We start from the raw sequence: 16,044 nt of genomic DNA, 5'->3' as shown, positions 1-16,044 counted from the left end.
CAAGTTGTCCCCATTGTCATGTGTTGTTTCAAAGAAGTGTTGTTTTAAAACTACTGACTGGTGGTGATCCTCTGAATATGCCTATAATTTACAGAAACTTAGAAATTACAGAGGAACTGAACTGAGAAGGTAAAGCGTCAGTCTATTTTCTATGTAACCTTTGACTCTTTAAGACATTTATGGCTTGATTAAAAATGACTTTGCTTCAATACTACTGAAAACCCCCTAAAGCAAAACAAGAAATTATTAATATAACATAGTGATTATTATTTTTCTAATATTCTGTCACAAATATGACCTTACCACCAGTCATCTACTTAACACCAATGTTCATAGTTTACCAGCAGTATTTTTAAAACTGAAAATAACTCAACAGGAGAGACAGGTTTCTTTCCACACCATGACTATCTGCATCTGTGGTTGCAGAAAGTCCTTCCTAACTGCTGGTTTTATGTTTCTTGGGAGCAAAGGAAAATTGTAGGAACATTCCAACAACCAGCTGACTGCAAGTATGCAGCAAATAGCACTGTGTGCTTTATATAGTTGGAAAAAAAACAACCTCTGGTCACTACAGCAAGTTCTCTAGACCTCATTAAAATAATTTATAGCCAACAGGAATGCAGTGATGAAAAGTATATTCAGCTCTAAGACCCTGATGCTGGTTATCCAGTTCATGCTCACACACACCTCAATTAAACAATGAATGTCTCACATTTTAAGACGGGGGGGTATTTTTTATTTTTTTAATTGATATTGGTAAGTCAATAATAATTTATTCTTTATTTTTATTTTCAAACGATATACTTCGATGCCTAAAGTCCCGGGTATTGTGGCAGTTTTTCCTTCATCCTCTAACATTGTCCGTCTCAGCTTTTGGTTTCAACTTAAGTTAAAATGGGCATCACAGCTCCATCACGTGGGAGCAGGACACAGAGGCCACAGTAGTGCACGCACACTCTCGGACAAAAAAATGTAGTGGAGTGGGAGTGGGGACTTGGAAGTGAGGAATGCCAGTGGAGCGGCTGTGGTATTTCATCCTGACGCAGAGCAGGGGTTCGTATCAGTGCTCTGCTTGACTGAACTGGACAAATAAACCCCTGTTTGTTGTTGCAGAGAAGCTGAGTTTGAAGGGGCAATTTTGGAGGAAGTCGCTTGGAGAGAAAACAAACCCGTCGCTGGGCTGTAACCTGTTAGTGTCGGGGTAACGAGACATGATGAAAGAGCATTTTATTTACAGTCGGTTTGGAGATGAGAGGTCGTGATCAAACGGTAGTTTTAGGAGTTTCTCAGGGGTCTGCAGACAGGATGCAGCAAAGCTTTGGAAGGGTCATTTTGTTTTTCCTTTCTCATGGAGATAACCAAATGTCCTTTTTAAAAAAAGAAATTGGTTAAATTGCATAATAACAAAGAAAATGGAATAACATATTTGATAATTGGAACAAATATTTAATTTCCCTATTACAACAGATAAAAGATGCAGTTCTAAATGAGTGCATTTATTAAATAGAAAAGCAGGACGGAAAATCTTAGTGGTACTGAGACTAATCTTTTGAAGCATTGGTATACTTTGATACTGGTAATCTACCCCCCACTTTGCAACCCACTGCGTTCGATTTATATGTGAAGTGGAGAAATTATGAAACATTCTTCTCTAGAAAAGATCGTCTAAAAAATAAATTCCTAATTGACTATCTGCAGTTAAGCTTCCCTGGAAAAAAAAAATTAACTTGTCTGTCTTTCTCTAAATCCCATCCACAAGCCTTGATCCTGATTATCTCAAAGGTCAGGGCCATTGTCACTCACGCAGTCTTGGTAATGAATTTAACCCTGTCATTGACCTGAATGACTTTGTTTTAATGACTTTACATTATTGATTTCTAGTAAATCAAGTTTCAACTCTCAACCAAAGGGACCAAATTAGCTATTTGATGACTTCTATTATAGGGTAATATTTTAAATAGTGCCTTTTCATGATGTCTGATGTAGCATTATAGGAAATGTATTCTAGTGTTGCAGTGGGTTGGCAAAGTGTCAGATGGTTCTCACTTGGTGTAATTGAATTAGGTTTGTAGGTCACAGAAGTCTCAATTGAAAATGATGACTACTCAGCATGTTATGTTAGACATTCACAAAGCAATAGGTCTGAATATATGTTTTATATTTGAAATGACAGATTCAGGAAAGAAAAATATTTGTAGTTTATTCTGCTGCCCAGTTACATTATCCTTGACTGCTTGGATTTCAAGTTTCACTTTTATAGAAGATGAATGTTACCACCAGCTCAGGCCAGAGGAGAGTCAAATCATCCGTATCATCTTTGTTTTCAAAGTTTGTTGTAGAAATTTGAACACATGCAGCTACTTCTCAGTTAGTTCACTGCAAAGCTTTTGGTGTGTAGCTTACAGCAAGGCTCTCGTCTTTCTACAGATGTACATAAACACTCTTTTACAGATTAACATACAACTATTCGTGTTTCCCTTTGTGTCGTCAATTTACATTTGTTCTTAAGTGAACTTTACTAATATTCTGGGTATCTGCAAAAAAAAAAAAAAAAAAAAGCATGGCCATATTTGATATCAACGTAACTGCTAAATTTCTGATCAGGTCTTCTGCTAAACAACTGCACAATCTGCCAAAAACAGATTGACTCCCAAATAGTAATGGAAACCAATCAAACATGCTTATTAGAATCATGATGCATTTTTCATCCACTGGCTCACATTAGCATCCATCACAGCAAATGGATCATCAGCATTATATTCAAGGCTAATTGCTTGTAGCAGGAAGGCTTCCTCTGTGTAGGCTGTACTGCTCGAGGAAAAAGACAGCCATTTGCCTGGATAAAAAGGCTTCAAACTTTTTGTTGAAATAAGTATATTCACTCATAGCACAGTGTTTCCTAAAGCTAGTTTAAACAGGATGGTCAGTGTGGGATATCAGGACAACATCCAACAATGTAAAAACGACACTCGCTGTATATCTTTTGGGTAAGGTGGACTGTTTTCTGCAAGACATGGCAACAAATTACAATAACTTTTGCAATCCTAATGATCCTACAGTCTTCAAACCAGCTGTTTACTTTCTGTTTTATTTTTTCAAGATCATCTTTTACAATGTTTACATTTTAAAATGTTTAAAATGGTTGTAAAAAAAAAAAAAAAAAGAATACATCTTCGGTCATTCGCTTTAAAATATTCCCAAAATGATATGCTCCCATTTAGTCATTTATAGACACCTATAAACTGCAGATATTCATAATGGATCTTTAACAATTTGGCTTTAATAATACAACTCTAATCTTTTTGAGCATTTATTATCCTTTAGTTGGATTATCTGGTGACTGTCTGATCCCTGGTGCTCAGCAGGGGTTTGTGTTTATCTGTGTGTCTTATTAGTGTTCACTGATCCCATCTCAGAGGAAACGCATGGAGTCCTGCCAACATCAAGCAAGACTGACTCCTCCTCCCTCATCCCCACATTGCTCTGGTTGCTCTGTCTTTTGTCTCGTTTATTTATTTATTTTCTTATTTTTGTCATATACACGTGTCTGTGTCAGTGATACAGTAGTACTCCAGTATGAGGACATCTTCCACTTTTACTTTTTTTTTTTTTTTTTAGATGTAGCATGTTCTCCTCTTGTACTGTTTTCTGTACCTCAGCTTTTCCTGCCTGTCTTGTTTATCCCTGTGGTCTGCAGTGATTGCTTATTTACCCAGAAGCCAAGAGTCAGAATCACGTTGCTGCACACACATAGAGCCCAAACCCACGTCCTTCCCATTGTCTGTAGCTGGTATACTGTTGAATGAGCAGGATTTTTCTTCCATCTAAACAGGCACAAATGTCTCCAGTTAATTTCCACAGCTTGCAGCAAAGAACAAGCTGTCTCATTCCCACCATTATTCATTGTAAAAACACAAATGTGTCTATTTGATATCTGTATCCTGGAGCCGGAACCTTGAATATAATCCTAATCTGAAAAACCAAATAATCCCTCATCCAGCCATTCTGTTTGTTTGCTTAGTCCCAGGTGGGTTTCGGCGGAGGATGTTCTGTGAACATTTTGGATACGCAGCCAATTTTTTTTTTCTTTTTTCTTTTTTTTTATTTTTTATCTGCCACATGGGATTTTATCGCCTCCGAATTGCTGCCTTGTATTCTTGTCATCCAAAATGTACATTATTTCTGTTATTTATAAAGCGACACATATACACTGGCAATTTTTTTTCTATGAGCAAAACCAGAAGCAGAGACCAAACACGGCATTAAAATAAAGCATGAAATGTTACACAGTCAGACACCACATGCCTCAGCTCTCTGCAGCTGTGGTCTGATGAAACCAGCCAATCAAATGGGTTCAGGAAGCACCACTGTCTGCTACCCTTTGTTCTTCTCCGAGCTTCCCTCTCCAGCACTAAACACATAATGATGAGCAGGGCAGTGATAAAGGAAAATTGATGTCTTTTTTTTTTTTTTTTAAACTGAGGCTGCCAGTACAGCTTATGAGAAGGACGTGCCCAGCGGATAATATAATGTGGAAAAGTGGTCTCCTGCTGCCTGCCTGATTAGTATCTGGGGAATCTGAGAATGCTTCACTAGGAAAAATTGCATTTTAAGCGTTTTTGCTCATTGTTTTGTCTTGTAGGTGTTTATCCTTACTGGAGGTAATGCGTTTTATTAAATATAGAGAGTCCTATAGAGTACGCATTTAGATTTTGCTTTTATGGAAAAGTACTAAATATTTCCCCTCAAATATAGACTTTGAGCATGTTGTGCCATGACTACGTGTACAGTTTGATCTGTAATTTTGGTTTAGGACTCTGCAGACCTCAGCTGCATTGACAACAACTTGTGTTTGCTGTGGACAAGTAATGTGAAACAAGTTATTTTCAAAGTTTATCTTTAACTGTTTTATTTATTTATTAATGTTTTTTTTTTCCTGCAGTTCGTTTAGTTTCAGGTCAACACAGGAATAATCTCTGGCTCTAAGGACATATAAATCTGTTCCATTTCTTTTTCTAAATTATTAGATTTTTCTTAAATTCGATTTTTTTTCCTACTTTTTATTTATTTATTTTTTAGTTCTATGTTTTGACGTGAATATAATTTAAGTATCTAAAGTATTGATTCAAAAAGCAAATTAGCAATTAAAAAAAAACAATCTAAGCCTTTTGGATTTAAATCAAATTTTGATAAATTGTCTTTTTTAACTTGTTGGTTTTTGTAAATATTGTTTGTGAAAGATAAAGTAGCACTTGTGTCTAATGTGATAGGAAACATGACTGTGACTTAAATTCATATTTATTTCATTTGTATTACATTTTTTACAGCAGTGTTGTATTCTGTGATCCACTTAAACTCAATCATCAATTATTAAGATTTATGTTGGCTTGTCCAACACTTACAGGTATAAAGGGTCTTTAATAAATGCTCACTTAATGTTTTCATCTCACATCTTACTTTATAAACTTTGCTTTGAATGCTAATTACAAACTTCTAGGATTACAGCAGCCTTTACTCTTCTTTCTCACGTGAATCAGGTAATATTAGTAGCTACTTACTGTACTTAAAACCAATTCTTCAAAAAAAAAACATGTAATTCGATGTTCGTTCTAATGGTGAAGGATTACCTAAAATGCTCCCTCCTTGTTGTGTTTAATAATATCGGATATGATGCATCTATTACTCATTGCTGACTCTAACTATCCCAGTGAGATTAGGTTAATGTAGATCTCATGAATAATGAGCTGTAATAGCAGAGGATGCTGCAGAATGTCTTTACCCTGTAGAGCAGCGAGAGTCCTGCTTTGTTTTCTGAGGCCTGGATTCACAGTAACAACCTACAAGAATCCAACTGTGTTTACCTCAGTCATAAGTGGCTTCCTTAAGATTTCCACTAAACTCTTAGAAAGTAAAGATAATTGGACTCCACTGAGTTTATTTGTAAAACTTTTTTTTTAAATGTTAGAAAGCTGCAATATGTAACTTTTAGAAATAATGTTTTTTTTTTTCTTTTTACGCATTTGTTAAAATGCGACAGATAATCTGTAAAAAAAAGTAAAAGATAAAATTAAGTTCCTCCAGCTTCCTCTTGTGGTAATGTACCCATGTGGAGAAATGTACAGCTCCAGGTCAGAAACAACCAATCAGAGCAAGGAGAAAGATCTTAATTGTCAGCCACCCTCATGTATGTGCTGCTAACACCCTTCCCTCTACTACCCATTAACATTCAACTTCCCTTTATATGCAATAAAAGTCATTTTTGGTTAGTCATTTTTTTTACCCAGGCGACATAAGAAAAATTAAATGAGAAGACTCATCTCCATTTCCACTTTTTCATTTCTGTTTGGACATTATAAGTTTGTTCCTGCTGCTGTCCTGGCATTTAATTTAAGATATGGGACACTGAATTGTGAAATGCACAAATCTAGAAAACTGAGCATTTCTTTTTCTTTAGTTACTTCATGTTACAAGAGGAAAATTCTTACCTTTAAATACCTATATAAATTAAAAACAGACATTTTTACCACTTGATGTTATTTTTTATATACGGTTTTAGAAATATAAAACTTCTTTTAATATAAAACTTCTTCTGTAGATCTGTTACTGTTGAGTAGTAACAGATCTACTCAACTCTAATTTGTTTTCAGTAGTGGCTCCATTTTGGGTCATCTGTTTAATAATTTCACTTCACTCTAAAAAGAAAAAAGTTGATCCAACTTAATTGAATTACTTCTGTAGGTAACAAGTAATTCAATTAAGTTGGATCAACATATATTTTTTAGTTTGTTTAACTTGATAAATGTAGGTCAGTCTAACTCAATTTATTTACTTTAATTCATATACAAATTTTTAATCCCTCTAACTTAAATTTATAGAAAGTCAACTCAAAAATTTAAGTTGTTCTAACTTAAAAAATGAAACTACCCCAAAGTCGTTTTGTACATATTTTGTACTTATAATAATGCTTAAATATAAATCACTTTTAAAGTATGTTTTAGCTTTTACAATAGGAGTATAATTCCTTTACACTACTCAAAAATTCAACTTGGTTCTAATAACAAATTTACATTGCACAAATAGAAAATTTTTAATTTTATTGTGAAATCACAAACTTACAGATATTTCACAACATATGCACTGAACATACTACACAGATCTTTTGCTTTTCTGCTTAATTGGGTTAGCTTTTTAGTAAACTCAACATGGGGTATCCTAAGTCCAGTTCTGGAGAGCTACCATCCTCCAACTTTCAGATGAATCCAATCTCCAAATAAAATCAACTGCTAATTACTATGTCTCTGCTCAGCTGAGTGTCTGCTGGTGTGTGAATTCAGTAAGGTGGTATTGAAATAGTCCATCTGAAAGTTGCACATTGATGGCTCTCCAGAACAAACCTTGGACATCCCTGTGTGAGCTTGTAGAATCCAGAAGTATTCCTCTGAAAAAATAAGGATTTTTAGATTTACCACAAGTCCTCCTAAAATAAAGGAAATCAACATTCTCAATCCCTAAACATTCTCAATCCCTAAACTGTTTTTACATAAAATGTAACAACATGTGTGACTGTTTTTAACATCTTCAAGTACAAACTGAAAACGAGCAATAACATCTACATCCTTTCAAACAAGGGCGTGGGTCATGGCTGCAGCATTTAAACCATGTCCGATACTTATTTAACTGACATCAGAACAGAATAGTAAACATTAAGCACTGCTTAATCTAAATTAGAAAAAAAAAAAAAAGAAAAAACGCTGTGAAAGTGTCTGTGAACAATACTACAGCAGCCTACTAATGCTGTGGCTTTAATATGCAATGTCCCAAAAGAAATTCAAAAAGTTCAGTCCCTTGAGGTTAAGCTTCCAATACATGGAGCCCTCATGTTCAAACAAAGACAGAAAATAATCTGTCCTTTAGCACAGGATGCAATTGTCTTCACTGTGAGGTCTGAAGTCTTCCAAACAAATACTGAACTTTATTAGACATCTTGTGTTGGTCAAGTTGCATGAAGATTTTTTGAAACACTTCAAATGTGAATTGCAGAGACTTTGGATAAGCCAGGTTAAGGGTATATATCAAACCCAGAAGCAGGGCACATGCTGAGGCAACTGAAGTCAGGTCATGCAACACCTCCACTCCCTCAATGACAATGTCTTCTGGGGATTCTTTCAATCCCTCTCCCTCCTTCCGAATCACAAACACTGCCAGGGTGAGTTGTTTGAGTTCCATCTGGGCATCATCTCCACTGCTGCCCTGTAGTGAGATAAACAATATGTTAAACTTGAAGACTGTAACTAATCTCTCAATTGAAAAAGAAAAGCCTTATAAATACAAGCATTAAGTATAAGTGTATAAGTGTACAGCTTGTGAATTGAAGAGAATCGTTTATGGCATCTGAAATATCCTTGATAAATTTTCAAAGTTCACAGTTGCATTACAAATTGAATAACTCAAAGGGTGATTTTTAATGTTTTTTTTTAAAGATAATGCAAGCATGTAACTTTATATGTGTTTTGTCATATTGCAGGCTTTAGCTTAAACAAATTCGTAGATTATACATCAAAGCAGAATAGTAATCCAAGCCAATGATCATCTTAGGTTGGAAATCAACACAAAATGCATATTTCTGTTGCTTATCAGATATTTTGGAGCTGGTATGAAAATAGCATGACCAAAACAGTCTTATTAACTTGTTTTTATTATGTTGGGGAACAGTAAATGTAGTTGATAGTGAAGTTAGATAATGGTCTCTGCTGAATAGCAAAGCACACCACTGCTGGATTTAAGCAGGACTTAGCCATGTTAAATTTACAATTCAACACCAAATCTGCCTGCTGTATTAAAACAGATGTTTACATATAGCAAAGCCAGGCCAGAAATAATTTAAAAATGTAAAAGCAACTGACATTGAATTTTTCAATTTTTCTGAATGGATTAAGATGCAACTTCAAACCTTTAAAAGAAACTTACACAGTATTCCTTAATAAGGTCTTCTGGATCCTCTCCAAGACAGGTGATGAGCCCTTTCAGAACATATTCCCTTCGAATCCCAATGTCCTCCACCTGGAGAAAAATTATTGTTATCAATATTCCAATATCTCTGACAAGATTTCGGATGCAACAGTAATATAAAAAAAAATGTTTCTGGCAAGTTGGACTGAAAGGTGTATTTTATGAAATTCATGAATGAACCGCAATACAGACTGACTGACTAAATCCACCAAAAATACATAAGACAGTTAAAATTGCTTTTCTTTGAGTGATATCAGCTTTGCACAAAGTGTATCAAGTATTAATAATTAAAACAAAAAGTCTGAAAGTAACTAGAGACTTTAACTTCTTTGTTTTAAATTAAAAATGGTAAATGTCCCTCAGTGTTCCTATCGATGATATCCATACCTCATCATAGGTTCTCATGATTCCAGCTATTTTTGCACGTGTTGCTCCTCCCTTGGCTTTGATGACTTTAATCAGCTGACTTGAGAGCCTGTCCAACTGAGCAAAGAAAGTCTGGTCAAGGGGAAGAGCCATGAGTCTCAGGAACTCCGCATTAATCTGAAAAACAAAACAAAACTTATTTAGTATGTTACAAAATGACTTAAAAGTAAATACTGACCAATCATTCCAAAATCTAAGTAAAAATCCTCAATCTGCATTACTTGCACTGCAAATGGGGCATTTGAATGTGGTTAAGTCATTGGTAACTGTTTGGTGGACTGGATGATGTCTTGATAAATGGTTCAGTAAAGCATTCCAGGTCTTGAATCTACACGCGCAACTTAAATATGTGCATGGACATGAATAGCCCCGTCCATAATGCCTGGGATTTAGTTTGTAGTGCTTGAGCAATTCAGATCTTCTGGAAAACACGCTCTCGCAGTCTTTGAATCTCCACATGAAGTGCAACACTAGAAGGATAAGACAGGAACTGAGTTACATGTATGTTGGCAAATCTGAAGGCAAGGAAGATGAAACAAATATGGATGCAGAGTCTATTTTGAGTACTCTCCGAGATGACTGAGCTTCTGACCCCATGTTGAGGGAGAGCTCATCAACCCTTTGGAGGAAATTAATTTCATCTTGTTCTTTGACCAACTATTATTCCTTTTACTTTAAGCTCCCTAAATGACGTTATTTATGGAACCTATTTTTGAATTAGTTTAGAGTATGTGTTTTTCATATTATCAATACAATACAGCATATTAACTAATAACTTTTTTTTTTGTTAAATTAGAAGCTTAGTGAAGCAAATATGGCTTCTATTACCTTCTATGGTCTGATGATGCTTGGTTCCAGGCCTGGAGAGGAGGAAAGACAAGTTAACTCAAAGTTCCTATAAACATGAATTGCTTATTTTATTTTTTGCTTTTCCCTTTTTAAGAGAAATGACATCTTATGGATTATTAGCTTAGTTAGGATATTATGCGTTTTATATCCTGTCGTCAGTAAGCAGCCTGACATTTGGAACAAATGGCTTCCCTGACTTCAGCTCCACGGTGACGAGCAGAGCGCAGTTGCGTCACATTAAATAAGTTTTGCGTATTAACACTAACACCTCCGTAACTGTACGTTAAGCTTACCCATTAAAAACGACCTGTCCAGTAGTTCCTGTTATAAAGTCTGGCCACCACTCCAGCGCATTAGCTGCTCCCACACTTTGACCCAGTCTAGCTTCCGACCGGAACACGCCAGCAGTCCTCGGTCCACATTTCATATTTTTCACTACATACAAGGCTTCTAGCTATTTAAGTTCTTTAGGGTCAAATTAAAAGTATACACCCAAAATAAACGTTCACTAACTAACAGAGCAGTAAAGTTCAAACATGCTCCGCTGAATAGCGCGGCTAATTACAACTAGCAAATGTGTTCAAAGCAAATAACTGATGATACTTCGACGTTAAACACAGTTAACTGTTTCAAATTAAAGGTAGAAAAAGTCATGAATATTTTTACACCGTTTAAATAATATTTTGTCATGGTGTGTAGAATACTTACTGTTTTATTACAATCCGATGAACAGTCAACGGTCAGAAGAAATGGCGGCTGCACACACGGTCGGTAAAGTGGATCTGTCTCGGGCAAAGCTTACGTAATGACGTCAGACGTAAAACTGCATTCAACTTAATTGGTTCACTTCAACTCAAAGTTAAACGTTTGTTTTAGATGAAATGTGTGACTTTTAAGTTAATTGAACTCATGAAAGTAAGTTGACACAACTAAAGCCAAACAATTAAGTCAGGTTAAAGTAAAAAAGACCATAACATTAACTACAGCCCAAATACACTTTTTAGAGTGTTGTTCTACTCCTCTGGGTCCTTTTATTTAATTATGGCCTCTTTGTATCTCCATCGCCTCTACTCTGTTTTGTCTCAGTGGATGGTCTTTGTGAGGTTTTCCCTCCTTTTCTGCTTGGCACTAGAAGTAGTCACTTCTGTCATGCTGTGTTGACAGTTTATGTTTGTAGCTGGGACATCACAACTCATTAATGTCAGATACGCCGTCCTGCACGTGAAGGACATTCTGACGACAGTTATGCAATAAAAAGCCTGTTGGCAGTGGATTTGTGAATTAATGTCGCGGCTGTGTGTTTTCAGCTCTCACTCTAAGACAACATCCTAAATAATTCTACCTCAGGAAGAATCAAAACTCCCAGTCGCTTTTTCCCTACTAAACCTTCAGATGACTCAAGTGAACTTCTGTAATTTTTAAAGTTGGATTCTTCCAACTTTATTTTTAAATATCTTAAAATAATAATCATACAAAAAAACTTTGAATCTTGCTTTTCTTTTGAATGTTGAATTGGTTGGTCATTGATCAGGCTAGTCAAGTTGAAAATCAGCCTATGCCAGCCTCCTGCTGAGCAATCGGTTCATCTCCGTGTCAGTGTTTGTGTGTTCTCTGTGCTGCAGGCCAACTAGACAAATGGTACTGTACAGCCGGTGGCAGTGCTTTTGTACATAAGCCACCAGTGTGTGGTAGATTGTGTGCATTACAGCGAGTGAGAGAGAGTAACGGCCCTCCTCAGCTGAGTACACATGCTCCAGTACTGCTGCCATCTGGTTGTGTGAGTGTATCTGAGGGCGCAGAGCTGGTCACCGTGAAATCACTGATGGATAGGAAGGCTCAAGGCTTAAATCCACTTAAGATAGTGAGCAGAGATGGAGAGAGGTAGAAGGGGGCGGGGGGCTGGTTCACGGACTGTAATGCCTTTGTCCCTTTGAAAGGGCAGATGGAGAGAGCACTGTGCTGGAAGAGTGCAGTGGGGCAGTCATGCATTGAGGGAAATGATGGGACGTTGGCAAGCTGGAGAAAAACACAAGTTGTATTGGCAAACTCATCTGAAGGGAATACAACATTTAAACAAGTTGGTTTCTATTGTCGTTGATGTTCTCTGGCAATGATCTCCTACAACAAATGACATTACTTGTCTATTTGTAATTATAAATGGTTCATATCGATATGCCAATCAGTTGGCTTCTGATTGAAGTTGGTGAATTTGGTTGTATTTCCCTATCTAATAAATGCATTTTAAAATAATTTAATTAATCAGAAAGCAGAATTGGCTTTGATGCAGCTTAAGTTGAGTAAAGATCGGATAAAGTTTAGGGTTTTGTGCGTTTTTGTGTAAATTGGGACAATCTCAAACACCTTTGCATTTTTCTACTAGATTTAGCACCCCGTCTACAAATGACTCAAAAAACATTATTTGCCTTAATTTTCATTGTTCTTTTCAATAACACACAGCTTAAACCAGAGGAAACCTGTAGCAACAATTTGAAAAGCTGCAAGGTGTCTTAGATCTGAATGGGTTAAGAGAAAAACCGTGGCATTTCTGCATGGCAATCACCGAATGTCCAAGACTAGAATAAAACAAATAATTGTCAAAAAGCTTTTCCGCTGAGCTTCACATATCCCGACATCATATTCTAATTTACATGAGTGCTTTGTGAAACAATAGCAAAAATAAATGCTTATAACTTGCATGAAGAAGTGAATGGTTCAAAAGCAAATAGATATGCAAAAAAAAAAAAAAAAAACTAAAGAAGGAAAAGATTTTCCTGTGTGCATCAGATGCATTATTACTCAGGACGTCAATGCATCAGCCAACATTTATTTTTAATAACTTTAGTTTGTTGAAGGACAGATGAAGATTATGAAGGTCTACTGATTAGTTTTGCATCCATTTCTTCCTTTTTATTTTTGATTTCAGTTACAAATCTAGTTGCCAAACATTTAAAAACATCTAAAGATGAAAAGTGCAAATATCAGATTTGTTTTTCTGGCTAAATGATATCCGAGTAAATACATCATTAAAACACGTGAATGATCTGCCAGATAACTACTTGTTAAAAGAAAAATAAACAAAAAGTAAATAAATTATTCTCCAAACTGACATGCTCATTTTGTGATAATTAAGCAGGCTTATTTACATTTCAATGTGGTGCTAGATATCATCTTGCTCTGTCAGATTCCCTCTCCTTGCAGCCACACAGCATGTAAGGTCCACAGTGCAGGAATGAGACGTAGTGCACGGAGAGGAAAGGCTGAGCAGACCAGTCGTGACTCTTGCTCTTTAGAAGAGGTTATCTTTGGCCACACAGGCCTGGCTGTCTCCCTCCATCACATCAAAACATGCAAACGCTGCCTGTGGAGCCGACCCGCACAGGGCTAGAAATCACTGTCATCCTTTTTTAGCCTTAGTTCACACATTTCTGCTTCATTCTTTCACATCTTTTAGGAATAATGTCACTTTCTGGACTTTTTGAGTCCAGTCGTCGCTTTATGCTTTTGCTTTGCCTCTTTTCTCTTTGCTGGATTTGTTCAGATACCTTTGCCCTTCATCTCTTTTACACACTTTATTCCTTGTTTTTCTTTGAAAACCACCTTCCATGTATTCTTTCTCTCAAGTCTGGTGTTTGCTGATAACTGGAAGCTAAATGTGTCTCACTCAACGTGGCATGCTCAAACATTTGTTGAAATTATTTTCAGATATTTAACAGAGATGGCTGTTCTGACTTTTTCTGGGAGTTGGGTTTGCTGACCATCACAAAATCTCCCTCTGCTTATAGTTACAGGTCAAGGTATATACCTTCTTTCTTTAAGATGTTTAAATTTTTTCATGGCTGTACCTTTATTTATGAATACAAATCAGTTATATTCATTGCATTAGCCATGATGTTTCTGTAGAATCATTCATTTCCTTTACCTTGACTCTGGATTCTCTGTTTGTTCAGCACGCAAAATCTTCAAAAAGTACACAAATATCTGTCAATGCATCACTCTAAAATGTGTTGTTTAAGGGATTTCATTTGGTTAACAAAGTTCAGGAAACTTCTAATGTTACTGGTTTGATGCACCGAGTTAAAATCCTTGTTTTGTGTTTTTTATGGAAATGTTTGAGTCGCGTGTCTGCTGCTCTCTGAGTCAGCTGGACATTCCTCTGTGTTCCTTGTGATTTTCTTGTTCTTGTTTCGCAGAGTGTATTTACAGCTGCTAATTATATACATTTCCTGCTACGCACTCGTTAATCCCTCTGTTCTCTCTTAGGCTCTTGCAACTCACCGAGCCTACCTCCTAACAGCACGCATTCCAGCCAAGGTAAGAAAGGCAGCAGGGGTATCGTCTTTATTAAAAAAAAACAAAAACAAAAAAAAAACTCCTGTGTAATGCACCAATTATACTGTGCTGAGTTAAAATCATTTTGGTCAAAATGTACTCTCTCATGTTAGTCATGAAAAAACATTAGCTGATACTTTTTTTAATTAAATAAACAATTTATGCAGAGGTACGTTTAAAGGAGATGCAACCTGGTACCTTCAGTATCTGTAGTGGTCATTGGGCGAGAAGCGGGGTACACCATGGATAAGTCGAGAGCCCATTAGAGGATCAGCATGTACACACACTCATACCTGTAGACCAGAAGACCACTTAACACAGCAGCCATGTTTTGGATTGTGGGAAGAAGCTGGAGTACCCTGAGAGAACCCACACATGCACAGGTGGAATATCCAAACTCCATGCAGAAAGATTTGAACTTGGAAGCTTCTTGCTTCTCCAAGATGACCGCTGACCCCTGATTGTTTGGTCGGCTTATAAAAGCTCAAAAATATTTGAATTTATCCAATCTATTTAAGTCTCTTTTGGGGCTCGGGGAATTCATCGATTTTGGAAGCAGAAAGCTTCAGTATTGACTTGCTGTGTTACAGTATGGAAACTCAGTTTGCTCCTGGCTGTAAATTCCGAGCTGAAAACTGCCTGTAGCTCCTTTTATTCTCATCTCAGCGGGTTTTCCTGTGCGAGTCTCTTCGATTGATGATTTGGCTCCTCTTGTAAAAAGCTTCGGGGCTTAATAGTCTGTGACTGCTCTGCAGCATTCACACAGGCTGTTTCTCACTCACATAATCATTCATGTCTTCTTCCTCCTCTTCCTCCCCTCTCTGTTTTTTATGCCAGGGTTTAGACAAATCTGGAACTTCCTTTTAGTATTTTCCAGGTTTGGCTATACATAGAAGAATAAAAACTCGGTGTTGAAAAATATTCATGTTTTCAAACTTCATTCACTAAACTTTTGCTTAAACGTTAAATGAATGAGTAAAGTGCTTTTCACATAGGTTTATGTTCGGTTTACATTCTTTGTCCTTGGATTGAAACATCTCATTTTAATATTGTCATCAAACTTATTAGTGACACCGAGTGCGGGCAGTGGTGGGATGTACAAGTTTTGTGTATCTGTACTTTACTTAAGTAGATTTAATAATGGGTACTTTCTACTTTTACTCCATTACATTTTACAGTAAGTATCTGTACTTTCTACTTCACTACATTTCTACAAAAGTGTCACGTTTCTCGTTACATCCAAGTCGCGTTGCTCTTTTTGTCTGTTAAAATGTGAAGTTCAGGGACTTAAGGTGGTGCCGTAAAATCCAAACAATAACGTGACTTAGTGTCTGTTGTCACCCATCGCCTCCCCCTTTACTTGCACGCGGAGCTCCAGACATGCGCAGTGGTTTCCTCTGAGCGGGAGAAGGTGTCTATCTAATCTTCAGT

General features: G+C 36.6%; 2 protein-coding genes across 4 annotated transcripts in view; one reads left to right on the top strand and one right to left on the bottom strand.

The window, feature by feature from the left end:
• The window catches only part of LOC103478394 (F-actin-uncapping protein LRRC16A), a 58,698-nt gene that overhangs the window by 7,096 nt on the left and 35,558 nt on the right, over positions 1-16,044 (top strand). For both annotated transcript variants that reach the window (XM_008432219.3, XM_008432217.3), the window contains exon 3: positions 14,545-14,595. In XM_008432219.3, coding sequence (XP_008430441.2) covers positions 14,545-14,595 — 51 coding nt within the window. The remainder of the gene's footprint in view (positions 1-14,544; positions 14,596-16,044) is intronic.
• LOC145555313 (uncharacterized) lies at positions 7,080-11,292 on the bottom strand. Of its 2 annotated transcripts, XM_081616953.1 has the most exons (5): positions 10,993-11,292; positions 10,264-10,295; positions 9,397-9,552; positions 8,968-9,060; positions 7,080-8,250 (listed from the first exon to the last, which is right to left on the bottom strand). In XM_081616953.1, exons 3-5 carry the CDS (start codon positions 9,526-9,528, stop codon positions 7,933-7,935), a joined length of 543 nt encoding a protein of 180 aa, XP_081473079.1. In that variant the 5' UTR covers positions 9,529-9,552; positions 10,264-10,295; positions 10,993-11,292; the 3' UTR covers positions 7,080-7,932. The 2 variants fall into 2 exon arrangements, with proteins under 2 accessions (XP_081473079.1, XP_081473080.1); XM_081616954.1 differs by lacking the exon at positions 10,993-11,292 and having other exon boundaries at positions 9,397-10,600.

This window comes from Poecilia reticulata, chromosome 16 (genome assembly GCF_904066995.2).
Source record: "Poecilia reticulata chromosome 16, P_reticulata-male-v2, whole genome shotgun sequence".
NCBI lineage: Eukaryota > Metazoa > Chordata > Actinopteri > Cyprinodontiformes > Poeciliidae > Poecilia > Poecilia reticulata.
This window is presented reverse-complemented; position numbering and strand designations above follow the sequence as displayed.